This window comes from Haliotis rufescens, unplaced genomic scaffold, assembly GCF_023055435.1.
Source record: "Haliotis rufescens isolate VD_foot unplaced genomic scaffold, xgHalRufe1.0.p SCAF_15, whole genome shotgun sequence".
NCBI classification, from domain to species: Eukaryota; Metazoa; Mollusca; class Gastropoda; order Lepetellida; family Haliotidae; genus Haliotis; species Haliotis rufescens.
The window spans coordinates 3803145-3830396 of NW_025963835.1; the positions used below are offsets into that span (position 1 = coordinate 3803145).

Here is a 27252-nt window from a genome sequence, read left to right on the forward strand (position 1 = left end):
TAGATTTTCTGACCCGGAATCTCCACTAGGGGAAGGGGGGTGGATGGGTGGTTAAGACCTAAGATCTGAAAAAGGTTCTTAGATCTTAAAACAGAGATATTATCATCTACACACAGTAGTGACATACAATATAACGGACCCTCCCAACCTGAAGTCCCAGCATTCCTTTCTGACACACAGAAATGCATCGCTAATTACCATTGCCGACAGGTGATAATTGTGTATGCGCCCTGGTTTGTGGGGCGGATCTGCCACAACCCTGAACTTTGTCCAATACTCTGCACCTATACATTGCTCTCCCCTTTGTCACATAAGAGGCTTTTCGCGTTAAACTGAATTGTTGAACCTTTTCACAATGTTAACGGGTCCAGATTTTCTAGTTAAACTGAAAGGTGGAACCTTTTGAAATATAAAGCGGATCCGGATTTTCGCGTTAAACTGAAAGGTAAAACATTATAAAATATAAAACGGGTCTTGATTTTCTCCTTAAATTGAACGGTAGAACCTTTTCAAAATTTAAAACGGATTGCGAATTCTCTCGTCAAATTGAAAGGCGGATCGTATTTCAAAATATAAAACGGATTACGGATTTTTCTGTGCGGTTTATCAGGCGCATTTTTGTACAGCGCTCGCCATTTTTTATATCGGTGATTCAATGTTCGTTGGTGAAGAGTCACGTTTCGCTATGAGTATGTATTCCGAGCAGCTGTGTGTGATTTGAGTCATGTCAGTTTGGTTGAACAGGCTAACAATTCACAATCAGGCTCCTAACACCCTCCGAAGTATGAAGTTATATTTGCAAATGCCAACTCATTCATTCTCCCAGACATGGAGTGTATTTCTCACCATGTGAGACGTTCGCCAACGATTCCTGCAAGTTTTATATCAACCGTGTTTCAACTGGAGCAAGATTAGTCCTGTCTCATAGCATGAGATGCAACTGGTTCCTTAATCGACGTTCATGGCTGTGCGTGCTCGGCGGTAGCGCGCACGTTCTTTATCTAGCTTGTCAGCTTGGCCATATTTAACGATCCAAACTTGGCTGGGTTTTTTAGGCATCGAATGATTAAAAAACGTTACTACAGTGCAGTTTATTCACACAACATCATCTGGGTGGAAAACTATGTTAAACTGTTTTGAAATAAAATAATAGTATTTTGGAGTTGCATATTTTGGCTCAACTAAGCAATGAGATTCGCGTAATCGCATATTTGGCACTGGTGATGCTAATTAATAGTGGTTTCTTTATTGAGCTGATAAGGTTATAAGTTCTTCAAATAAAAAGATCGTGTTGCTAAATCTTTGAGGGATGGATGTAAGCTAAGACAATGGCCTGTTGTGTTGATTCATTTTACAAGCCATCATAAAATCACGTAACGACTTTGTAACACAGCGCTAATCTTGCCAATCGCGCAACGATGCCACACAATTACACGATCAAACAGTAGGTATAGCGATGACACGCACGTGTTGCTCCTTACAGGGCATTAGGGGCCAGATCCACAATGGCGGTGTGAGGAGTTAAGACCTAAATGAAAACAGAGCAACTTGGTGTTAATGCGTTTATGACACAGTTGATCTGGAGAACAATTAAGATAGGCCATCTTATCGCGAATCCAGATTCCTAGTTATTGAAATGACAGGTCTCGCTTACCGCGAGTTATGCAAGACGTGTTTGTTAACTATTACCTGTACCTTGCACGTGCGATAAAACTGAAGTAGATTGTTAACGTATCGGAGTACAGGGAAAGAGTCACGGCTCTACGCGGCCGATCTGTTGGGATCCTCTGAACGCTGTGAGGAGTTTGCTCACTCTGCTACAGCCAGAGTTATACGAGCGTCACTCGGCGCGGCTTGGAGTAAGTTGGAGTGAATGGGTTTGTAGTAAGCGGTTGCAGTTGTAGTAAGATCTATACCGCTCCTGTCGAACTGACCACGCTGGTGATTGGTAGGCGGGTCCGAGATCACGTGACTTTATCAGCACGCGCCAGGTCACATGGTTACTGCCAACTGGTGTTCGCCTGTGGGATTGTGGTATAGGGGAATTCCTGTACACGTCGAAGGAACATCAATCAGCTGGCCGGTGGATTCTATAGGTTGTCGCTCACAGTCGGAAGGAGAGGGGTAACGTTGATCATTACATCGCGACTGGTAGACAGAGCCTGCTCAATGAGAGGATAATCTCAAGGGACGCCTGTTGGATAGCGGCAACAGTGGACGATATAATTATACCATTAAATCAATGAAAAGGATTGAGAGAGTGTCCGAAATTTGAGGACTGGAGAGTCACACGGAACTGAAGCATGAATAGGATGTGTCATTGATGAAAAAGGCTATGGGGTTACTACCGACGAGAAAGTGTTCAACAGTTTGAAACCCTGTGTGATTAATTTTCTTAAGTTTTCCAAGTGTTGGTCGACAATCTCTAAAACTGGCGCTGAAAAAATTCTCTGCTTCCTCCTATTTCGGAAAGAAATTATCCTCGTGGAGGACGAGGTTCGATGATGTCATCACTGACCAAATCCACAAGTGGAAAGCCAGTTGCACATGGGGCAGACGACACCCCAGCACTGGCACGTGCGTTGCCAAAGCAACCGAGACCAAAGAGACAGAGGCCAAAGCTGATGAGCCTCCATCACAAACCCAAACCATGGCCCTGACACCTGTGTCCATCCTGTGGTCACTACTGTCCATTTTCGTGGCCTCAACATGTACAGTGACCTTTTTCTACCCTGCGTGGGTCACCCACCCGGACCGACTCCATTCATTCGGGGTGTTCAGATACTGTGTGAGGAATCTTGAGATCCTCATCCCCACCCCTAGGTGCATCAGCTACGGAGGCAACCCCACCCTGGGTAGGATTCCTGCTGGGGCGTGGCAGGCCTCGTGTATCCTGTACGGAGGGGGCTGTATTCTTATGTGTGTGTCAGCGTTATTGACAGTCCTCGTGTTGTGTGTGGACAAACGTAAACATAGACGCTTGGCGTTAATCAATGGCTATCTACAGACTGTTGCAGGTAAGACCACGGCGAAATGTTCAAATTTGATTTGAGTGTTGTTTTCAAATACTTGACCTGTTTACAGCATAAACATAGTAAGGAAGCAATGGCCCATACCGTTGACAGTCTTAGCAAATTGGAATCAGATTATTCAAACGAGAACTTTACCCGTCTGCTGGGATAAATGTAAGCATCTCGATCAACTGCGAATGCATGCTTACCCTTACACAGAAACACTGTCTCAATTTCTCACAAGAGACTAAATGTAACGTCAAAATCTACACCGAAATGGACGACTGGTTTTGAGCCATCGTCTCCCTGTAAAATGAACACTGACAAACATTACAAGTTTTAGCGGTTAAACACCGTCCTATATTTGTATGCTTAATTGTTCTGCGAACCGTTTTCACCAATCGTTTAACGGTCATAACAACTGCGGGATTACACAATTCAGTTTAAAAACACCCTGTTCATAATTCTCTAACATCTACAGCTGTCCGGTTTGGCAAGTGTCCGGATTAACAAATCATACGTATTAGGTGATGCTCCTTTAACTATATACAGACCTGTACTGCAATAATAATGATAATAATAATGATGATGATAATAATAATATTAATAACAAGAACAAAGTTTCAGATTAGCATTGTCCGGATTAACGAGGTTTCATAGTAAGACAATGGAGCGACTGATAGTCCTCACCGCCAGATGTTTCTGCCAAAATGTCATCTCTCATGTAGACATCCCTCTGTCCCACGTCAATTAATCATTAACGTCAGTGTTCACTAGACCGTCAGTACACGTACATACTGCTGGGGCCGTTCCAAGACAGCAGAGAAATCCTAATCCCGCACAAGCCTCATTATGACATATGTTGTGCTACCATACTCCAACAACGTCTAGCCACTGTGACGGTTTGTAGACATGCCGGAGGTTTATGTCTTAAATCTGTCTCACTTATATTATTTGGTTTTTTTTGTAACCATGTCATGAACTTCCCCCTCACAAGCAACACGGTGCAACAGTTTGTGTTTTTTACGATATTCTTTCACTCTGTGGCTGGGTTTAGGGCATGAACTTGATCAAATCAAGTTTCTGTTTCAGTCTTGCTGTAAATCGTCAGAATTATCCTTTTTGCAGAGATAAAGTCTACACGGTCAATTAAAGTCAATTAAACTTAAATTAAGTTAAAGTGATGCGGGTTCTGCTTTGGTACTTTTAGATTAACGCTTATAGTGTTGATAGAAACAAGCAACTACATTTAAATTCAAAAGGATACCCAGTGAGTTTCACAATCTGTGGAAAATCTAGACTTGCTTCATTTAGGGCTCCAGCATTACAGTAATATAAGGGCTTGCCGGAAGGGATCACAGTGAGATTCAGGGCTGTAAGACAGACTGCATGTCGTCTCTCGTAGTTCATCGCTTCAACATTCAAGTGACGTGGAGTTTAGACACTGAATAATAGTTCATCACAGGTTATATTTATTTCCCGAACCGCTGATATACGACCTACTGAGTATAAAGTATTTTCGGCTGATATACGACCTACTGAGTATAAAGTACTTTCGGCTGATATACGACCTACTGAGTATAAAGTATTTTCGGCTGATATACAACCTACTGAGTATAACGTACTTTCGTCTTCAGTAGGTATGTCGCGACGTATCAGAGGCCACAAAATGTCCCAGGCGAAGTTAATTTGAGATACGTCAACATACGGTTAAACCCGTTAATCCGGATCGTGAATTGTCCGGAGATCCGGATTAATGACGTCCGGACAAGCGAGGTTACACTGTTGTTCGCTTGTGCTCGGGATCCATATTTCCGATATGACAGGTTGGCTTTTACACAGGACGAAATACTATTTATTAAGCCCTAACGTCATTCATCTTAGTCAGTCGTGCAACACTGGAGTCTAGATCAGACAAACCAATGATCGATATTAAGAGCCACGTTCCACGCGGTTAGGTTACGATGACATGCAGTCAACCAAGTCACGAGCCATCACCCGGTCATTTTAGTCACCTCTCCTACCACAAGCAGACCGCCCCCGTGTCTGAGTGGGGTAGTCATGTTTACCTGCGACATGGTATCTCAGTGAGCGAGAACTATAAACATCGGCATTAGTCCGGACACGTATAAGCAGCCACACACACTATACATGGAATCTATACATAGCTTATTAGGTCTAAAATGACACGTGCGAAAATTCCGTTCCGATCGTCAGTTAAAGGGGTTTGTCAATGAAATTGAATTCTCCGGGGTTAGGCCTGTGTCGCCTATATTGGCTAACCAAGTAAATCTGGATATACCCCCTGAATTATGCCTTTAAACGGTGCTTCGGATTAAACCGCACGTCACATGCAACGCAATCAGTTTAACTACATATGCTAGCATTGACCCAGTGCGCACGGATCCCCAAATTAATTCTGACATTCAAGCAACTATACAATCCAAAGCTATACATCTTAGCGACTGCCAGTTAATTCAAAAGCCTCCCCCAATAGCGATGTAAAGTTCATCAATCCTCTCTGGGCAATGTATAGGAATCGCGATAGCTGTAAGGCAACACGCTCGTTGCTGGAGGGGACCAAAGTCGCCCAACAAGACCGCATGATATGTACGCGTATTATCAAGTCTCTTATGTCAATTAGAGGTTTAAGACAGTAATGCGTGGCCCGTATTGCTTGGCATAACCCTCCTTACCCCATGTGGAGCTTCACAACCTCCTCTTGAGCTCACACTCCACTCAACATGCTGCAATGGCAGGAGAATTGGTCTTTATTGGCCGCAGAATTGGTTTTCACTGCCGTTCTGTCATGTAATCAATCAAACTATCAATTTGAACAGGACGCTAGCAATTAACCCTCCTTATTGTTTATCGTTGGGGAAGGAGCTTCTTTGGCCTATTCATCCTTGAGGAATGTTACGACTGCGTTTTGTCCATAATCGTTTGGAGACATGAGGCTGGAATGCATCTGAACGAACAGAGGGTACATTGTATGGGTGATTAGGTGGGCCAATTCGTGGCGTGTTTATGTGGTATTGTAAATAAACAAACATACCGTAATTACCTTGTTAGTGGAGCAATGGTAATACAGAGTGCTTTCCTCCTCGTGGGAGATGTAAAGATGTTTTTTTGTTATATATGACTGTATCGTGTAAAGCAATACAACAACGCGTCTCCCGCAAACCATCGCTTCAATATGGAATATAGCAAGGGAGGATTATATGGACCCGGAAATGAACACCATCTAACTCGTTAATCCGGACGGTACGGTTCCCGTTGAAAACATCCGCTGAACTAGTGTCCGGATTAACGATTATATGTGTACATGTATACCTTCCAAACATTAATCAGCCGATAGGCGGAGTTGTCGGATTAACTGTTTCCGTACTAACGCAGTTTGACTTTATAAGTGAAGTAGTACAGTGGGTGCGTGTTCGCTGGTTTAAAGACCAAAGACTTGGGTTCGATTCCTATATTTTAAATACATAGGACTGGTTCTTATACTCCCGCTGTCTTGATCCTATAATATTGGTACAAATCCCAGCATTCAAACAGGGTGATACGTGGCACCCTAACATACTCTTAAAACAACAAAAATGACATGTAAATATGAGTTTGGTTTAGTAGCTGGAATTCAGACCTGCAAATGACCAGAAGACGGTTGAGAAATATGGCAGATTATCCTATATCATATGTTTTTCTATTATATTACTAGTCTCCCTGGCTAAGACGATTGGGCGTTTGCCTTGAGAGCAGGTTGGTGGTTCAATCCTCCGTCATACCAAAAAACGTTAAAAGATGGCACTTGTTGTTAACCTGCCTGGCACACGTCATTAGGGAATAACATGACTGGTCGGCTGGGAGTCAGTATGTGTCTGAGTGGGATATCAATGTTGAACTGCGGCATGGTATCAATAGGCTAGCATAAAAAAAACATCGGTATTAGCATAAACAGTCACACGCACACGCACACGCACACGCACACGCACAAGCACAAGCATACGCACGCACGCCGCATTAAAAGTGCAATAATCTTGAACGCGATTTTAAACCCCAACTCATCTCGCCTCCATTTCACACGCAGCACCTTTAACACGGAGAATAGCGCGATAAGACATTGTAGGTGCGCTTCATACAGCAAATTGCACCCTTATCTTAACGTTAGGACCAGTGCTACAGATGTACGTGGGGAATGTTAACATCCAGCGTCTCATCCTGATACACTGTATCTCTCAGACATTCAGAGGAAATCGGATCGCTTTCGTATCCACTTAATGCTTGTATTATTAGGATAGTGCGACAGCTTTATAGTCTGGCTGATAGGGGGAGCCGTAGGTGGAGCGGGATGCTGGGACGTCAGTCATCATGCAGCGTGGTGGGCTACTGGGATGCGGTGCCGTAGGTATGAGGATTAAAGGAAGTCATCGAGTCGTACTAAAAGGCTGGCAGACTTGAAGTAACATGTGACCTCATTATACTGTACGACTACGCTTATATGTGAATGAGTGAGTATGGATTTACGCCGCTTTTTAACAATATTCAAACAATATCACGGCAGGGAGCACCAGAAAAGGGCTTCACATATTGTACCAATGTGGGGAATCGAACCCGGGTCTTCGGCGTGACGAGCGAACGCGTTAACTGCTAGACTACCCCCAGCACCCCAAGATCACATGTATTCGTGTTCGGAAATACAGAGTACCAATAGTTGAAATGTATACACTAAAAGGCAAAAGATTTTACGCAACGCCTACACAAAAGCACCGCATATCTACTCAGGACTACGACGTGGCTACCACAAACGATGCGGTTTAAATAGCAGTACTAAACCAGAGAGTGATGACCGAACGCGCCTACCACCTGGCTACCAATCTTCTTATTAGGGAATCAAACCCCTCATTGTTTAAAGCTTTGTCGCGTTTGACTTGCCTGTGCATGTGTTTGTGACGTGTTGTGGTATAATCTCTGTATGATAGTGATTCATATACACGTGCTTGTGATATAGTCGGAATGGATTGTGTATGATGGTTTCTGCTTTTAGCTAAGATTTCTTATGATTATGGAAATTGTGTTCATGCATTATTGCATTATGATTCCTAAAGCGTGAAATAAAGCAAGAACCATGTGACATAGTAAAGTTTGAGGCGATTAAGGCGATACACTCCTAAAGAGACACTGCCTTATCTCTGATGGGGCTAAACATTTAGATAGATCCATAGTTGAAAACAAGCCCCGAAGATAGCGCTTAAGCAGCATAGACGAACAGAAGCTTTCAAGAACAAGATTTCTCTTGGCATTTCGATTTCGTTATTTGGATTGCCAAAAAATGGTACAACGGTTGGAACCAGTTCTTGGCAAACCGTGTTATATTGTTGGAATGTTGTTAAAATTGTAAGACATCCTTTCACGTCCGCGAAGATGTTTGTAGATCAAGGTCACTTGTGACGTCGGCATCAAGGTCGACCACGTTCGACTGGTTACATTCTCAATCTGACAATCATCCGTTCCTTGTTGATCTTTATGATTCCATACTTGCTTCATCTGTCAGATATCGTTTATACAAAATGTCGGGGGTGCTTATTAACCCAACAGCCTGTGTTTATACAGCTCCCCCTCCCTTCCAACGTTTACCCGTCTCAACATCCGTTGATCCGGGTTTGATACGTCCCCCCGTGTTTGTGTTAGCGAAATATAGAAACGTAAGCAAATTTAACAGCCATCATCGGTCCAAGGTTGGGTATGCGTGTATCTTGATAACAACGAATATGTTTATTCCATGAGCTTGTATATTTACGCCTGCCGTTTCCGTCACAGAGTTGCAGCCCTGTCGAATGTTTGATAAGAAATTGATAACAGGTATGAGACCATCCTTGAGACGGTCCCCGCTGACTTCGCTCTGCTGCTGGTTTCCTCGTATGAGCTCCGTGCAGGGTTTTGATGGCGTGAGGAGTCTGTGTAACCAATCCCGCTGTGTTTGTGGACAAGATATAAACATTTTCTTTCATTTCTCGTGCGTTTTGCCTGTCAAGTGTTTTTTGCACATCAAAATTCCGCATTTATATTAAAAATATCTTGACACTTCTCAAAAGGTTTGTTATATGTGTGAAACCGTGCTTGTAAAAAACATAAAATTCCTAATCAATCACGTGGTCTGAAATTTAGCACGTGCAACACTGCCATATACCTGTAGATATGGATAAAAAACATTTCCAAACAAACCTTTGCCAGCTGATCACAGCATGTGTGGGTCCCCTTAATTTGAAATAAACAAACGTGTATATTGTAAGTGTTTGATGCCTGTCAGACAGCTCAAGGATTTTTAAATCTCACCTCACGAAAAAAGGTGCCCAACTTTCCTTTTCGGAAAACTATAAACATTTTATATGTTTTTTGGATCACTGACTTGTAGAAGATAAGAACGTGTATGTTTGACTCGATGGTTTGTTTGTTTGTGTGTTTGTTGTTTAACGCCGCACTCAGCAAATATTCCAGCTGTTTGACGGCGGTCTGTAAATCATCGATTCTGGACCAGACAATCCAGTGATTGATATCATAAGCATCGATCCACGCAATAGGGAATCGATGCCATGCATCTACCAAGTCTGCGAGCCTGACAACCCGATCCCGTTAGTCGCCTCTTGCGATAAGCACTGTCGCCTTTTACGGCAAGTATGGGTTTTGACTTTACCCCAAAGTAAATATCGGCCTGCAAATATTCGACGCATGCAAACCAGTGGTTGGACAAATTTGGACATTTTTTTTACTTTAAAGAGACATGTCGGCAAAAACAGTGATGTCCACACCAAATAGCTGCTTGACATACAGTTCTTATGACAATGCAGTGTTAAACTGCAATGAGCAACGGCGCCGGATCACGTACATTAACGGTCAATTTAACACGTGAAATGATAATCGCCTAATCCAACAACTTATAGCCTCCCTTCCCCGAAAAGCCCCACAGTGACTGGTTTCAGCACTAGTATACCCATGCGCTAGCACCAGATTACGGCTTGACTACAATAGATCTGTATTGATTTATGTAGATCGGCCGTATTGGCGTTGGACCAGTTTGATAGTGTGGGATTGTACTTGCGAGCGTTGCTGGGCCGTGGAAATGGATGTGATTGGATTAATGTAGTTCTTATCGCTCACGCTCGTGTATAATGACACTTGTGGAGTTTATGGAGTTGAAACCATCATCGCCAACAATCCCCCCTGTGTTAATCGGGTCATTGATAATGTATCTCTTCACAATGAGGAAAAGCTAATACAATGTATCTGGGTCGATGGTAAACTATTTATTATCAGAGATTTCCCTCGTCAGCACGTTTTCCCGTTGGCTTTTGTCTTATCTTTCGTCAGGTATTGTTTATGTAATAGCGTTGCTGGAATATTAATCTTATCGTGTATTGATTTATAGGAAATCCAATGAAAATCACGATCATCAACCATTGATTGGCATCTTGATGTACCAATCTAAGAGAAGTGTATCGTTCGCCTGAAGGCGCTTGGCATATCGCGATCGTCCTGTTTTATAGCCATATTCAAAATGTCAAGGGTTCAATAGGACATAGGAAGCATTTCGTCTTTCAACGTGACGTCAACGGGATTTCGCGATTAAATAATCCTAGAATATGGCATTTTCTATTCCGAAGGCAATATTCAAGCTTGTAAGTATTCCATGTTTTAAAAGTGTTTCGTGCAAACCACGACACTGGAACCAATGTCACTGATAACGCGAGTGCAGCGCCCGTATGTATGAAGGTCAAGGTCACGCTTACAGTTGTATGTATATTCAGAGTGTGGTCCTCAGAATATCGAAATGTCTTCCTCGAGTTCCCGTCTTGTTTTCTGTAATTCTATTTCATTCTATTCAATAACTGAAATAGTTTAAATACCTGGTATTTTGTACTGTTGATTCCAACCGTATATTGTAACTACAATATAACATGTTTACAGGAGAGAATTCGCACATCATTTGCATTTAAACCGAGGTGACTGGAACACATTTCAATACAATACCAGAATTGTGTTGAAAACTTCTGGAACACTTCTGAAGACGTTTGGAATATTGCAAATGTTCCTGAACACTGCAAGAACACTTCTCTGTCACTTCCAAAACACATCATTACCAAAACACTTCTGAATAGCTACAGTTGGCACGGGTGGCCCAGTTGTCGCGATTCTCTGTGCACGCCAGAAACCTATGATTGTGGGTTCGAATCCCGATTCGCCCAGATTATGTTTCTAGGTTTGTCAGCACCATACCCGTGCTCGTGGGTGTCACCGAAGTGGTAAACGTCTGAGACCTGCATCACTTCGGGCTTTCCTCCAACATTAAGCTGACACGCCGTGATATAAATGGAATACTGTCAGACCCAACTCACTCACTCTGAATAGCTACGAATACGGTATTACTACTCCATCAGGTCTCCGCCAATTCATCTTCTTGGAAAGCACATACCAATGTTTCCCGAGCCATTTCAACCTATCCCGCAGGAAACACACACTGAGAGCATTTTAGCTTCCCTTCATAAACTACAAACATGAAGGGTGTTTACTTCAGTTAACCGTCATTAGAAGTCATAGTACGTTTGCGAAGCCATATGCGCTGTTTTTGTATTTCGGGAAACACTCTGGGTAAAGGTAAGTGGAATATATACAACCTCCTGTTCTTCTGCATCTCTCTGTTGTAGAGATGCGTGGCATCCTTTAGACTGGAGAATTCCGATCATGTTTTCAGACATTTGTTTCTGTAATAGGGATGCTTTAAGTGTCATTATGTTAAAAGCGTTTTGCAATTCTCAGCTGTTACTCTGACAGGTTCTGATAATTTTTGAGTTTCCACTAATGGGTAGAGTTCATCGAGTGATTCTGACACATTTCCAATGCGTGGACAGTCAACTGGGCATATACGGTATTTGGGAAGAGAGGTATCGGAAACTCAATATTCACGAAATTCACTCCTCACATCAACAGAAATTCACTTTTCGGATCAACAGAAATTCACTGTTTACATAAACAGAAATTCAGTATTCACATCAATAGATATTCACTATTCACATCAACAAATTCTCCGTTCACAGAAACAGAAATTCAGTATTCACATCATCATAAATTAACTATTTACGTAAACAGAAAGTATATTCACCCATACACAAACTCACTATTCACATAAACAGAAAGTCCCATTCACATATGTGGTACTACTCTGTGATTAAAAGAGACACTGGTGGCCGAAGTTGTGAAAGGCAATGGAATTCGTTTCGCAGATTTGCGTCCCTTGTGTGCCAGACCCACTGAGGCGTGAAGACTCGCCTTGTCAGTACCATACGTCTCGTGGGTTTCATGCTTCTCGAGATAAACGTCTGAAACCTACGTCACTTCTTGCTTAAACTAAACTCAGTCCCTGTATTTAAAGACGGCGACATAGCCAAGCTTGTGGCTACAGCAATTGTTTGCCACTCCGGGGATGCCTGTTTGACTCCAAACATTGGTGCAGTATGTGAACCACGTCTTGATGTCGACTATGGCTGAATATTGCTAAAGGTGGCGTAAATTAATACTCAATCACCTCCGTGGGTTTCAGTGAGTGAGTGAGTATGGTATTACGCCGCTTTTAGCAATATTCCAGCAATATCACGGCGGGGGACACCAGAAATGGGCTTCACACATTGTACCCATGTCGGGAATCGAACCCGGGTCTTCGGCGTGACGAGCGAACGATTTTACTACTAGGCTACCCGACCACCCCGGTGTATTTCAGGATTAACCTCAACCGGTATGTCACATTTTTAAGTAGATTAAAGGTGATGAACGTCAATTTATAACTGACGTTAACTACATCGGTATAATTCTACCGCAACACATTGTATCCATGTGGGGAATCGAGCCCGGGTCTTCAGCGTGACGAGCAAACGCTTTAACCACTAGGCTACCCGACCGCCCAGGTGGGTTTCAGGATTAACCTCAACCGATATGTCACATTTTTAAGTAGATTAAAGGTGATGAACGTCAATTTATAACTGACGTTAACTACATCGGTATAATTCTACCGCAACACATTGTATCCATGTGGGGAATCGAGCCCGGGTCTTCAGCGTGACGAGCAAACGCTTTAACCACTAGGCTACCCGACCGCCCAGGTGGGTTTCAGGATTAACCTCAACCGATATGTCACATTTTTAAGTAGATTTAAGGTGATGAACGTCAATTTATAACTGACGTTAACTACATCGGTATAATTCTATCGCAACCGCTCGGAGTTGCCTTTATCTAAACCACGGACAAAGGTTTTTATTTTGCGATTTAATAGGTATTATCGGTTGGTATTACCTATTCACACTTTTGACTATTTGCTGTTACAATAATGCTACGCCAAATAGATCCGTTTGTGTCAATAATTTAGTACAATACATCGTCAACCTGGTGTGTCCCTTTGGCTAATGTGTTGGGAATAGGTATTGCTGGTGTGCGGGCAGTATGTGTGTTATCAATTTGCATTGCCTATTTACACTTTTGAATATTGGCTGTTAGATTAAGATTACAACGACAAAACGTTTGACAAGAAACCAGTTTGTATCAATAACGTTTCGGGGAACAGACCCACTCATATTGCCCTTTTAACTTACGTGCCAGGAATAGGTATCACTGGTGTGTGATCTGTATGTTTATTATCCCCCGCCGCGCGAAAGCGCGAAGCGGGGGATATAGTATTCACGACCGTCCGTACGTCCGTCCGTACGTCCGTCCGTCCGTACGTCCGTCCGTACGTCCCACCTGTTTGTTGCCGCGATATCTCAAGAACTAAACACTGGATTGTCTTCACATTTGGAACTATGGTGTATATACAGACTCCGCAGACACCAGTCGGTTTTGGTGACCTTGACCCCATTTTCAAGGTCACAGCAGGCATATCTGCTTTTGGAGTTGGAAAACGGTGTTGCCGCGATATCTCAAGAACTAAACACTGGATTGTCTTCATATTTGGAACTATGGTGTATATACAGACTCCGCAGACACCAGTCGGTTTTGGTGACCTTGATCCCATTTTCAAGGTCACAGCAGACAAATCTGCTTTTAGAGTTGGAAAACGGTGTTGCCGCGATATCTCAAGAACTAAACACTGGATTGTCTTCATATTTGGAACTATGGTGTATATACAGAAACCGCAGACACCAGTCGGTTTTGGTGACCTTGACCCCATTTTCAAGGTCACAGCAGGCAAATCTGCTTTTGGAGTTAGAAAACGGTGTTGCCGCGATATCTCAAGAACTAATCGCTGGATTGTCTTCATATTTGGAACTATAGTGTATATACAGACACCGCATACACCTGTCAGATTTGGTGACCTTGACCCCATTTTCAAGGTCACAGCAGGCAAATCTGTTTTTGGAGTTGGAAAACGGTGTTGCCACAATATCTCAAGAACTAATCGCTGGATTGTCTTCATATTTGGTACTATGGTGTACAGGCGGGGGATATTTCGTCACTCTGTGACAAATACTTGTTATCGGTTGGTATAGCCTATTTACGCTTTTTAATATTGGCTGTTGTTGCTTTAGACCACCAAGACAAACCGCTTTAGAACAAACCAGTTTGAATAAATGCTTTAACTGACATGCAAGGAATAGGTATCACTGGTGTGTGATCTGTATGTTTATTATCGGTTGGTATTGCCTATTTACGCTTTTGAATATTGGCTGTTGTTGCCAAGACCAACCGCTTTAGAACAAACCGGTTTGAATAAATACTTTAACTGACGTGCAAGGAATAGGTAGCACTTGTCTGTGATCTGTATATTTATTATCGGTTGGTATGTACATTGTTTTAATATTTGCTGTAGTTGCTTAAGATTCGAGCATCGTGGTAACCTTGCCACTGCCCCGTGTCAAGCACTGAGGATGTCGCAATGTGGGCTAATGACGTACGTGACAGAACAGAAGAACGCGGGGGACACGTGAGGGGGGCAATAGATTCCTGCGTGATATCGACAGCCGGGACAAAGATGAACAATACTTCGTGATCACGGCTCTATGAGAACAATGCAGCGACATCTGAAAATTCTAATGGAACTCGCATCGACAAGCGTCGAACGAGAATCGTTTGATTTGTTTTAATAGACTGAGATCATGTTAGCTAACGTTGTTCAAAGGCGATGAATGGGACTTTGTGCGTGAGAAGTGTGGGCAATTAGACAATTGGGTGTAATTGTGCAAGTTTCTGCGAGGAACCTTTTGTTGAAAGAAAACAGCCAAAATGGAGATTTATTTCGGATCATCTTCAAGTTTTCTGTTTTTACTATATTTCTATATATAACACGAACGTAAACACGAATCGGAATGTTTTCTGCTCTAAGGGGAAATTCTTTTCGCCTCACCTTGTAATTGATACCGTTCTAATGGCGTAAACATCGAGTCTTCGAAAGGAGAAAAATAGTCTCAATTTAATTCTTTTCGCTCCGAAAGATTTTTTTATCGGTATGCACGCAAAGTAAAAAGTATTATCTCCCCTTGACAGCTTCAAGCAGGAGGTTCTACTCATTAGTAACGTTTCATGGGCCGTAGTTGGTAACGAATCTACATTTTTGTGTTCAACTGCTACATTAAATGAGCTAGAAGAGGCAAAGAAAGATTTGCGGTCAGAAATACGTTGACAAGATATATTATGAAAATGTTAGGATTGACAGAAATAAAATCAAAATGTCACATGTTGGGAGCGAGTCAAGAAGGGGGAATTGCATTGGCAACGTGATACTTCTTCTTTAACGCACTTTTCTTTCTAACATTTTTCTGGTATATTTCACTTGTACATTTCACGCGCACATTTCACTTGTAAATTTATCTTGTACATTTCTTCAGCTGATTAATCAACGTCCACTGTACCTCTTACCGGGTCTCATCAATAACACGCTTCTTTCTACATCCAACTTTGACATTTTGACTCTGGAGGTAATGACGAGGTCGATTTCCTATGATATTTCAATGAGCTGCAGATTAAAGATAAGAAAAAAGACAACGCTTCTTAGCCTCCATTTGTATAAGCTTTCCTACACGGCCTTCAGCGATCACCTTGCTGTAGTCGTTTTCCTAAGCCCTTACACAAAGACGTACTGCTTTCATACGTCAAAGGAAACATGTCCTTACGGAGTATAATTTCCCCTTTGAAGTAGGATTTACAGTCAGTTCTCAGCTGGTATATTTTACATACTTATCAAGATGGGTTTGGGTACTGCATGCATATTATATGTACACTGACAGCAGCATTTTTTGAAATGCCAGCTGACGTCGACCGAAGTGTGGTCTGCCATTAGTTGTTGAAAGGTTAACGAGTGTCTTCCCTGACCGAAGGCAATGAGCAGATGCGCGGAGTCTCCTAGGATTACTTTTCTTTAGATAAGCTATCCGTCTCATATGTACCCAAACATTAACCAGCGTTAAGATAAAGATTTTTTTGTGTGTTCAAAGTACCGTTTTATGGATGGAGCAAAGCTTGACTTATTTGGAGTTTTCTTTAAGTATCGAATGATGAGTGACCACTTGCGAGTGATCTCGCTGAAGAAAGAAAACTTACGCTGGCAGTGAAACCGAGTGGTTTAACGCCGCTTTGAACCTTATTTCAGTTATATCTTAAGACTTAAGACATTCAACTTTGGTGAAACCGACGAGCGTGGATATGTTGCTTACCTACGAAAGATCAAGATCATGATGAAGAGGGGATTCGAACCCACAAGCGATTCTGTCTTTCACAGGCTGACATGATTCAGGGGTTTTCTCTCCCAGAGTTTATAACAGGATTACTATCTTCCTAGCCTGTCAGACGATTCCAGCCTCCTTATGTGTCCGATATCTCAGCCTCTCCAGACGCCCAGCTTCACATCCTCCTCAGACGCCCAGCTTCACATCCTCCCCAGACGCCCAGCTTCACATCCTCCCCAGACGCCCAGCTTCACATCCTCCCCAGACGCCCAGCTTCACATCCTCCTCAGACGCCCAGCTTCACAGCCTCCTCAGACGCCCAGCTTGCCATCCTCCCCAGACGCCCAGCTTCACATCCTCCCCATCCTCCCAGCTTCACATCCTCCTCAGACGCCCAGCTTCACATCCTCCTCAGACGCCCAGCTTCACATCCTCCTCAGACGCCCAGCTTGCCATCCTCCTCAGACGCCCAGCTTGCCATCCTCCCCAGACGCTCAGCTTCACACCCTCCCCAGACTCTCCAGACGCCCAGCTTGCCATCCTCCCCAGACGCCCAGCTTCACATCCTCCTCAGACGCCCAGCTTCACAGCCTCCTCAGACGCCCAGCTTCACATCCTCCTCAGACGCCCAGCTTCACAGCCTCCTCAGACGCCCAGCTTCACATCCTCCTCAGACGCCCAGCTTGCCATCCTCCCCAGACGCCCAGCTTCACATCCTCCCCAGACTCTCCAGACGCCCAGCTTACTATCCTCCCCAGACGCCAAGCTTACCATCCTTCCCAGACGCCAAGCTTACCATCCTCCCCAGACGCCAAGCTTGCCATCCTCCACAGACGCCCAGCTTCACATCCTCCACAGACGCCCAGCTTCACATCCTCCTCAGACGCCCAGCTTCACATCCTCCTCAGACGCCCAGCTTCACATCCTCCCCAGACGCCCAGCTTCACATTCTCCACAGACGCCAAGCTTGCCATCCTTCGCAGACTCTCCAGTCGCCAAGTTTACCGTCCTCCCCAGACTCTATAGACGCCCAGCTTGCAATCCTCCCCCAGACTCAATTGACGCCCAGCTTGTCATCTTTCCACAGACTCTATGAACGCCCAGCTTGCCATCCTCCCCCTGACTCTATGGACGCCCAACTTTATATCTTCCCCAGGCTCTCCAGACACCCAGCCTCCTCCAAAGAATATCAGACGCCCGTTTCCACACCCTCTCCGGACGCCCAGACTCCCCACTTCTCCATACTGCCTGAGACCCAGACTCCCAAAACTCAAGATGTCCCCCTCCCCCCTCCCCTGCCACCCAGGCGTCTCCAGTCTGCAACCAGAAGATAAAAAGAGTAGTAGAGTAAATCAACTTACGCTGTATGCATGTGTGTCCACACGTATACTTCAGACAATACGAGCTTCATTGCCTTACGTCATGACCAGACTTATCGACAGCCCACTCCTTGGATGAAAGCAGGGTTTCAGATGAGCCGAGATTTATGGACACGGTGTAACCTTACTGGCTTGACCTTTCCGATTTGCGAGTGTACATGTATGTATTTTAGCAGCTATTGAAAGCGGGATTATCGAAGGGTCATATTTCCTCCTCACTTTGCTTCACGACTTCCCATTGCCTGCCACCCATACATTATAACCCATGAAGGATCACGGACAACAATTAGCCTGTATAGAATCTCACCAAATCTCCATCACTACAAGGAGACCAGCCGGCTACTGTGGCACTTAAAGCAATTGGACGAGGGGCATTATCTAGGCGTGGACTGTAGGTATGTTGTAGAACGGCGGAAGTCTGTGAACAACAATTAGACTCGGGAAAGCCTTCTGACTTGGATCAATACATCGTTTCTGACAGAAGGATCACGTTTCCAACATCAATGCCGTGGTCGATAAGGAACTGGAAACTGATCGATGGTAAACAAGCAGGCTATGGCTGGACATGGCGGTAGCCGGGCTGAAGACCTTTGGATGATGACTGGGATATTGGGTACCGTGACCTCACCGTCGGCTGCGGTCTCTGCAATTATGTAATGATTTAACTCTAGGTAAATAGTATTGCTGAATTGGCAAACAGGATGTTTGAACAGTGTATTACGTACAAGTCGCTTGTTTGGCGAGGAAATAGACTCTGGGCTAGTATTGAAGCCTAAACAAATGCTATGACTGAGAGTGGATATTTGCATGTGGGAGGGTTTCTCTGTATTGTCTTCGGGTAAGGTTTGCAGGTTCCATGAAAGGGCAGGCAACACATTTTCAGATGGTTTGCGTTAATATCAGACTTCTTGGACATGAAAGGACGGAAATGCACACGTCACCTGTCTCATAAACACCTTTGGGTAGAGCTGCGGGGCGCAGACAGGCAAATAAGTCTTGGTGTAGATTCAATAGCTTGTTCATTTATTTCTGCATGGAAATGCCTAAATTATATCTGGATCCATCTCGGGGTATATATTTAACTGCGTACGTTCACGTTGGGTCAATTGATTTGTCTAAGGGATAAGAACAGTTTCGTTTTGATGGCGTCAACACGGCTGAGTATTAGAGTTAATTTCAGTTTGCTAATAAACTCCGAGTAACCGTTTTGCTACCCATAGCAATTGTCGTTTAGGTTGCCCGTCCTCGTACTGTGGCACAACTCGGGCCTTGGGTGGGGAGGGGGGGGGGGGGGGGGGGGGGGGGCGTCTGTGATTGGGGCTGATAGTCTTGTAATCTACGTGTGAGTACCGGCAGATTGGTTGTCATTGTGGAGTTAATCACAGACGAGCGCCTGCTGGTTAGATTATCGGATAGACGCAAGTCTAACTTAACAAATGAGGGGGCTGGGTGTGTGGGTGGTGAGTAGGGGCGACGTGCTGCCTCTTGGCTTCTCTTCAAACGGTCGCTCATCACAGAGATCGCCTGTGTTTGAGTCCTTCACCTTTAATATGAACACTCGCTCATCAGTCTTCAGTTATTGTATTGATATATCCCGAAATAGTTTATACCTGACTTATGTGCACACTAACCTTTGGAGATAGTTCAGGCATGTTTGGGGGCGGTGGGGTAGCCCAGTGGTCATGGCGTTCGCTCGTCACGCCGAAGACCCGGGTTCGATTCCCGACGTGGGTACAATGTGTGAAGCCCATTTCTGGTGTCCCCCGCCGTGATATTGCTGGAATATCGCAAAAAGCGGCGTAAAACTATACTCACTAACTCAGTTATTGTATTGATATATCCAGAAATAGTTTATACCTGACTTATGTTCACACTAACCTTTGGAGATAGTTCAGGCATGTTTCGGGGCGGTGGGGTAGCCCAGTGGTCAAGGCGTTCGCTCGTCACGCCGAAGACCCGGGTTCGATTCCCCACCAACATGGGTACAATGTGTGAAGCCCATTTCTTGTGTCCCCGCCGTGATATTGTTGGAATACTGCTAGAAGCGTCGTAAAAACTCACCTACTCACTCATGTGCACTCATTCACTCAAGCATGTTCTGGGATACTTCTTCTGGCCTGAAATATTCCTCCTCAAAAATGACTTTCCGTTTCGAAAATGCAAAACAATATCTGTCGGTCGCTTCTGTTATCCTCTGGTTCTGAATCCCCAACATAAAGGTGACGCGTCGGGACATAACTGGAATTCAAAGCGGCGTTAAAACAAACTCACTCACTCTAACCACGTGGGGGTAGCGGGGTGCTCGGCTGAGTTGAACAAATTAATGTTTCTCTTCATAGTTAGACATAAAAAACACCCTTTGACTGAATGAGGATCGTCTCTGTCAATAAGTACATGAGCGTACAATCGTAACCTAAACTGCCGCGTCAAGTAACATTCTTTCTTGCCACGCACAATCTCTCTCTCTCTCTCTCTCTCTCTCTCTCTCTCTCTCTCCCTCTCCCTCTCTCTCCCTCTCCCTCTCTCTCTCTCTCTCTCTCTCTCTCTCTCTCTCTCTCTCTCTCTCTGTCTCTGTCCATGGCTTTATCACATGATGGAGCTCTCCCTCAATCATTCCTATCTGATATAACTTCTTTTAACAAGTTTGGATTTTCTTTTAGGAGCCATTATTTTTGCTATATATAATAATCATAATTACTTTTTAACGACTGTGTTTCACCGAAATATATTTTGCATACGCAATACACTTAGAAGCTAACTTTCATCTGGCACATTTTATATCTTAAGTAGAGCACAAATATCTGTCTAGTTTTTCACAGACAGGGTTATTTTTAACCCTTTAACCCTATGAAAATGGAACGTGCCTGGACAGCCAATGGTCAATGAAGTCACCCTTTGCGGCAAGCCAACAGGGTCGAGAAAACTGTTTACGTCGGCTGTTGTGCCAATGTATTGATGTAATAGAAGAAACTACCTCAGAAGCAATCGGGAGTTTAGATCTAAGTCATTTAGGGTGTTTCACGAAGATGTACATCAGTGGAACATTATTTTACGGATCATGAAATCTTGTAGTTTTATTTACCATTTAGATATTTTATCTGCAGTCTCAAGCGATGTCGACCATGATGGGCTTGTTTATTATCGGAATTATCATTCCATAATATGACTTTTATATATGTGATAAAAAGTTTCGATATGATTACTCCATTTCATCAAGAAAATGTTTTAATACTCATATCAGTTTTTGGAGGCATCATAAAACATTCAATTACAGCCAGGAGACGATCAGGCTCGCTTCGACGGTGCGCTTTGTGTAAATATATATTATCAGTCTTGTCGCACTGTTTTTCTGGCCCTGTGTTTTGTAATTCTGAAACACCCCGCTGCGTTGAAACAAACTGGCTCGTCAGTCCATACCCGTTTTTATCTCGGCTTGTCTCGGTCCCAGCACGTCTTGCGCATCATGTGATTTCGCACGGATTTTATCCCGGTTGGATACAAATTCGGGATCGGAAGCAGATAGGACACGAAGTTGGATTCTAGTGCATTTATTACAACGTTATCGCAATACATTGTAAGGTTATCGTGTGGAGAAAGTTTATGAGATGCTTAAAATTCCATTAGGACTTACGAATGTAGATCTTACTGTCAGGCGGGGGAAGGGGGAACGGTCCCTGTGGGGTTACAGAGTATGAATGAGAGGCCGAAGATAAGCCCCTCTCCGTGCTCAGCCTTAGGAACATTATATCTGCACCATGTAGGTCTTTAAAGTGTATTCCTACGTCTGAATCGGGCTACCTTGTCTGAGATACTGTTTATCGTGGTCATAACTATGTCTAGGTTGCATGTCAGGGATAGTTGATAGCTGACATGTAATCGGTTCCACGAGAGGTAAGCGCTCCAAGCTGCTGCGCAAACATGTTTAGTAGACGGAAACCAGTCAGGCTTGATACGAAGACGTAAGTTGGGCTCCGTACAGGTGTGTCAGTGTGGGTGGTAAGGACGGGGGGGGGGGGGGGGGGGGGGGGGGTGATGGCGGGGGGAAGGGGGTTGCAGGTACTGGGAGGCTGAAATTGAGTGCAAGGTGGCTTGTGTAACTCGTGACCGCTACGCTGCAGGTGTTTAGCACCAGTGACATATATAACGTGTTAATGGCAGATTTACAGTAGGCAGCCAAAAACTTTGTCTCGTAACCTCAACACATGGCGATGCAAGGCGTCTGTAGCTAGACATTCCGTTCTGTGTTTGTACCATCCGCAAGAATTGCCAAATACGTGAAACAAAGTGCACGAAATAGTTTTCTTCATTATCCGCCGCTGTGCCCGTGCCAGCGATACAAAACAAATTTAAACAGTTTTGGAAACATTTATTATCAGACGTTCTTCAATGGAATTGCGCCACCGGTTGTATATACGTACACTGTGTATTTATCAGCTGTTTACGATTGGAGTGTTGTTAGAGCGTTCTTAAGTGTATATATACTTCCGTATATTTTTTTAAATGTTAGAGGTTTAACACCAGTTTGTGACCTCAAGCCACTGACATTTATTCCACTAGGTTTGAAGTAATTAATATCAACTGATACAGTGTCTGCCTTTCCTTGGACAGTATTTCAATCAAACATTCATTATGATGTTCATTAGTCGTTTTTTATTTGTCAGTTGATTATGTATCTCCAGTCTCAGACTGTGTCTATTATGATGGTCCCGTGAAGATCCGGGTTAGAACTGGTCTTCAGCAACCCATGCCTGTTGTAAGAAACGCCTAACGGGATCGGGTGGCCAGGCTTAGTCCTGCACCATGACCGTGGAATATATTTATTTTATGAAAAAAACATAACCTAGGAATGCATACAAAAGCAAGTCTAGCCAGCTCAAGCTAGCTCTATTCTGAAATCAGCATAGGGAATTTTATTTTTATTTTTAGAGTCAAGAAAGATATTGTGTAATATAAGATTTCAGAGACTAAATGTTAGTCTAGGCCAGGCTCACTGACTTGGTTTATGCATGTTGTCGTATCCCAACTGATGGCCTGGTCCAGACACGGTTATTTAGAGATCGCCGTGAATGTGGACTTTCTTATTGTGGGAATTATCAATAAATGATGTGACCTGTGTGTATAAAAGTGATAGAAGTCCATGTTTAAGTATTACGTTGACGTTTATCACAAAAGTGAAAATTTCCGATGACTTGTAGATGGTGCTGAGGTACTTATCGTAGTGATCGGTCCTATTCTGGGATTCGAACTCACAACTAGCGGACACGCATTAATCTAATATTCATCGATTGGTTCGTCCACTCTCGGAAATCCACTCGCGGAATATACCGTTATTGTTTCAAAATGCCTCATCTTTTTCAAAATTTGTATTTCATTTAAATCACGTCGTGTCAGTTTAATGTTGAGAAAAGCCAGGGTGAATCTGGGATTCGAACCCAGTTTCGTTGGATTCTTGCACGTCTGAGGAATTCACAACCAATTCCCACATGCTTGCCGTAAAAGATGACTAACGGGATCGGGTGGTCAGGCTCGCTGACTTGGTTGATGCATGTCATTGATCCCAATTGCGTGGGTCGATGTTCATGATATTAATCACTAGATTGCCTGGTCCAGACTCGATTGTTTACAAACCGCCGTCGTATAGCTTGAATATTGCTGAGTGCGGCATTTAACAACAAACCAACCAACCACAACCAATTCCCAACACACAGAGACTTATAGTATAGAAAATCGTGCATTACATCGTCGTGAAACGTTGTTTTTCAAATTTTATGGATTTGTACATGAATATCAAGGAAGTTCTTAATGTTAAATATATTTAAGTTAATGTCATTATGACTCGTCAAATATTGTTTCAGTTAGACACGATCTACTCCAAATGACATTCAACTGTGACATTTCCTTAACTTCCTCCTCGATGAAATAGCTACGCAATTTAAAAACTAATCATGGCACATTCGTCTCAGCTGACTTCGAAAACATCAATGCTCCCCCAATACATGTGTTTTGTTACAAGCAATACATTATCTTAGATAATTGATTTTTTTACCGTAAGCCGACCGCTTGTGATATTTGATGACAACTTAGAAATGTGTTTTGTTCGATCTTATCGTACAAATGATTGATTTTCGCGTTATACCCAATAGCGTATCACAACAACATCTTTTAAAACAGTATCCCATGTACCTGTCTTATCCTTTTATCAAACAATTCCGACAGCTCAGCACAAATATGTCAAGCATTGATTTACACAAAACAAACACTGCCAACGTAACGAAATCAACGGATTATCCCCGGCGTTCAATATCCTACGGAGCATTACAAGTGTCACTATCAGCTATTTTCGGAGGTTTCTACATATGGCCGTCCATGATGAAGTCTCCGCGCGACTTCCCTGCAGCGATGTGTGACCACACAGGACAGATTTCAACGACTACGTCGTCTACAACCAATTACCTCGCGACGTTATACGGTGTTTGCACGGGGCTGCCGAAATAGCCTAATGTATTTGTGCAGCCATGGTAGATTAAACCGATACTATTGACACAAATTTCCGTCTTATTACAAGAAGCCATGAGTGTTTGAGAGGACCATTGTTCAGCACGTGTATCTTATGCCGAGTGAAAACACACTGGCTTAAAGTACGGCTTTTATAAACTGTACAAATGGAAACGTATGGTCGATATTCTCTCTCTGTCTGAAGAGGCTAATTATGAAGGATCCTGGGGCATTTGAATTCGATAGGCGGTGTTTACACACGTATAAAAAGAATATTAATACGGCGAGACGTGGTTCTGCGAATAAGGCTTCTGTAATGATGAAATGATATCGTCTTATGTGTTTTTCCCATGCGGTGCTGCCAGCGTTACTTTCCTAGCCAGGAAACTGGGACAGAGGACCATCATATTAGCTTCCGTTGTATACAAAATGCGTCGCTTATATCCATTAGTTTTAGCCTTAAGTCTCAATTTAGGAACCTCCTCGACCCCTGGGGTTTCCGGAATAGAATACCCCCTCCCACTCCCATGACCCGACCCCGATACGACATGTAACCGTCCTTGTTTGTGGACCGCATCCGTGGTCTTATGGTAAGCGTCTGCCCGGAGAGCGAAAGATCCGGGGTTCGATTTCCGGTGACGTCATACCAAAAGACGTTACAAGATGGTACTTGTTGTAACCCTGCCTCGCGCTCGGCGACGTGAAAGCCAATTTACTTACTCTCGTTGGTGAAGGAGTGAGTGATTATTGTTTTACGCCGTTTGTAGCAATATGACGACAGGGGACACAACAGAATGGCTTCACACATTGTACCCGTGTAGGGAATCAAACCCGGGCCTAATGCGTGACAAGCGGATGGTTTACCCTGTAGACTACCACATCGCAACCTTGTTGGAAATGACTATCCCGAAATGGCTCTAGCGCTAGTGGGGCGGTCGGGTAGCCTGGTGGTTAAAGCGTTCGCTCGTCACGCCGAAGACCCGGGTTCGATTCCCGACATGGGTACAATGTGTGAAGCCCATTTCTGGTGTCCCCCGCCGTGATATTGCTGGAATATTGCTAAAAGCGGCGTAAAACCATACTCACTCACTCTAGCGCTAGTGTGAGTTAATGTTGTATTACCACATGTGAACATTATTTCCGCTATAACGCGGTGGTCGGGTTATAGTCGAGTCTGCACCTGACAAACTAGTGGCTGATGGCATGAAGGCCGAGCCATTCCGTCGGGGTACATGTTGTACATCGTTACCATTTGGTTCTCTTTGAGTCCATTCTTACGTCTAACAATGAACAGGCGATACTTGCGTGTAATGTACACAATGTCATTCATTCTCGATTATCTGGAGTACCCAACTTAATTGTTGTGATTGGGGCGGTCGGGTAGCCTAGTGGTTAAAGCGTTCGCTCGTCACGCCGAAGACCCGGGTTCGATTCCCGACATTGGTACAATGTGTGAAGCCCATTTCTGGTGTCCCCCGTCGTGATATTGCAGGAATATTGCTAAAAGCGGCGTAAAACCATACTCACTCACTCACTTCTGTTGTGATTAGCACCCAGGGCCTGTTCGTCATCACAGCTTCGTTCTGACGTCACCATATCGATCTCATTTACATAACATAGCACCGAAATTCTCTCGCATGTAATTTGATTGGACGGCTGTTTTCAGCGTCGTGTCATTCGAACTGGACACAAAGGAACCAAATTATGATGGCGAAAATATCGAAAACAGAATGAAGATATACTACACTGGATATGAGAGGATTATATACCTATGTACCTAGTGTGTGTTTGTCAAAGTAATTTTATGCAAAGGCGCATTGGTGGCCCAGTGGTCTGAATCGCTGCGATTTAGTGTACAGAGTAACGTCCCTTGGTTAAGCCAGGAGTCGCTGCCGTGTGACCAGCACATTGGCTTTCCTCCGATACTTAACTTTTACAGCGAAGTTACCCAACACTTGTCTAACGTGGCATAAATCCAACTCACTCACTCACTCACTCACTCACTCACTCACTCACAGCGAAGTTACCCAACACTTGTCTAACGTGGCATAAAGCCAACTCACTCACTCACTCACTCACTCACTCACTCACTCACTTTATGCCTTCGGAAACTGCTGTCTTCTATCGTCTACCAGCAGCCGTGCAATGTCCTGACGTGGCGGCACATCTGATTACTGTGTCGTTTTTAACGATCACTTTTTCCCCCAAATGCACTGAATTTTCCGGTTTCAAGTTGGAGCAACGGTTTTTTTTGTTTTCACGCAGCTTTCAGGAAAAACAAATTATTACGGCTTGTGTTTCAGAAGAAAAAGTATTGCTGTAAGTTGTTATTTACAAATTTGATGCAACAAAAAAAAAAAAACGATTCTATAGAACTTTTTTATTTGTGAAGAGTAACATAGGGAGGCGATTGCAATGTCGGCAGGAATAAAAAAGCGGTTCTCTTATTTTCGTTCGACAGTGACAATACGGTTGATTTAAAATCAGAAACGCACATCAAGGTAACCATTGTATTATTTTAGGTGATGTGACATTGGGTTCAACGTCGCGTCCAAGATTATTGCACTTATATAGCGACGTGCATGCACGTGTGTGTGTGTGTGGCTGCTTGTACCACCAGTCCAGACAGATGCCGACTTATAGTGCTAGCTCACTGAGATACCATGCCGC

At 43.7% G+C, this 27252-nt stretch overlaps 1 protein-coding gene across 1 annotated transcript in view; it reads left to right on the forward strand.

The window, feature by feature from the left end:
• The first annotated feature begins 1724 nt into the window (after window positions 1-1724).
• LOC124134946 (LHFPL tetraspan subfamily member 2 protein-like) overlaps window positions 1725-27252 on the forward strand; it is a 36347-nt gene continuing 10819 nt past the window's right edge. Inside the window, exon 1 of the mRNA XM_046500065.2 lies at window positions 1725-3017. Within this exon, the coding sequence (XP_046356021.1) occupies window positions 2651-3017 (367 nt within the window). The 5' untranslated portion in view covers window positions 1725-2650. The remainder of the gene's footprint in view (window positions 3018-27252) is intronic.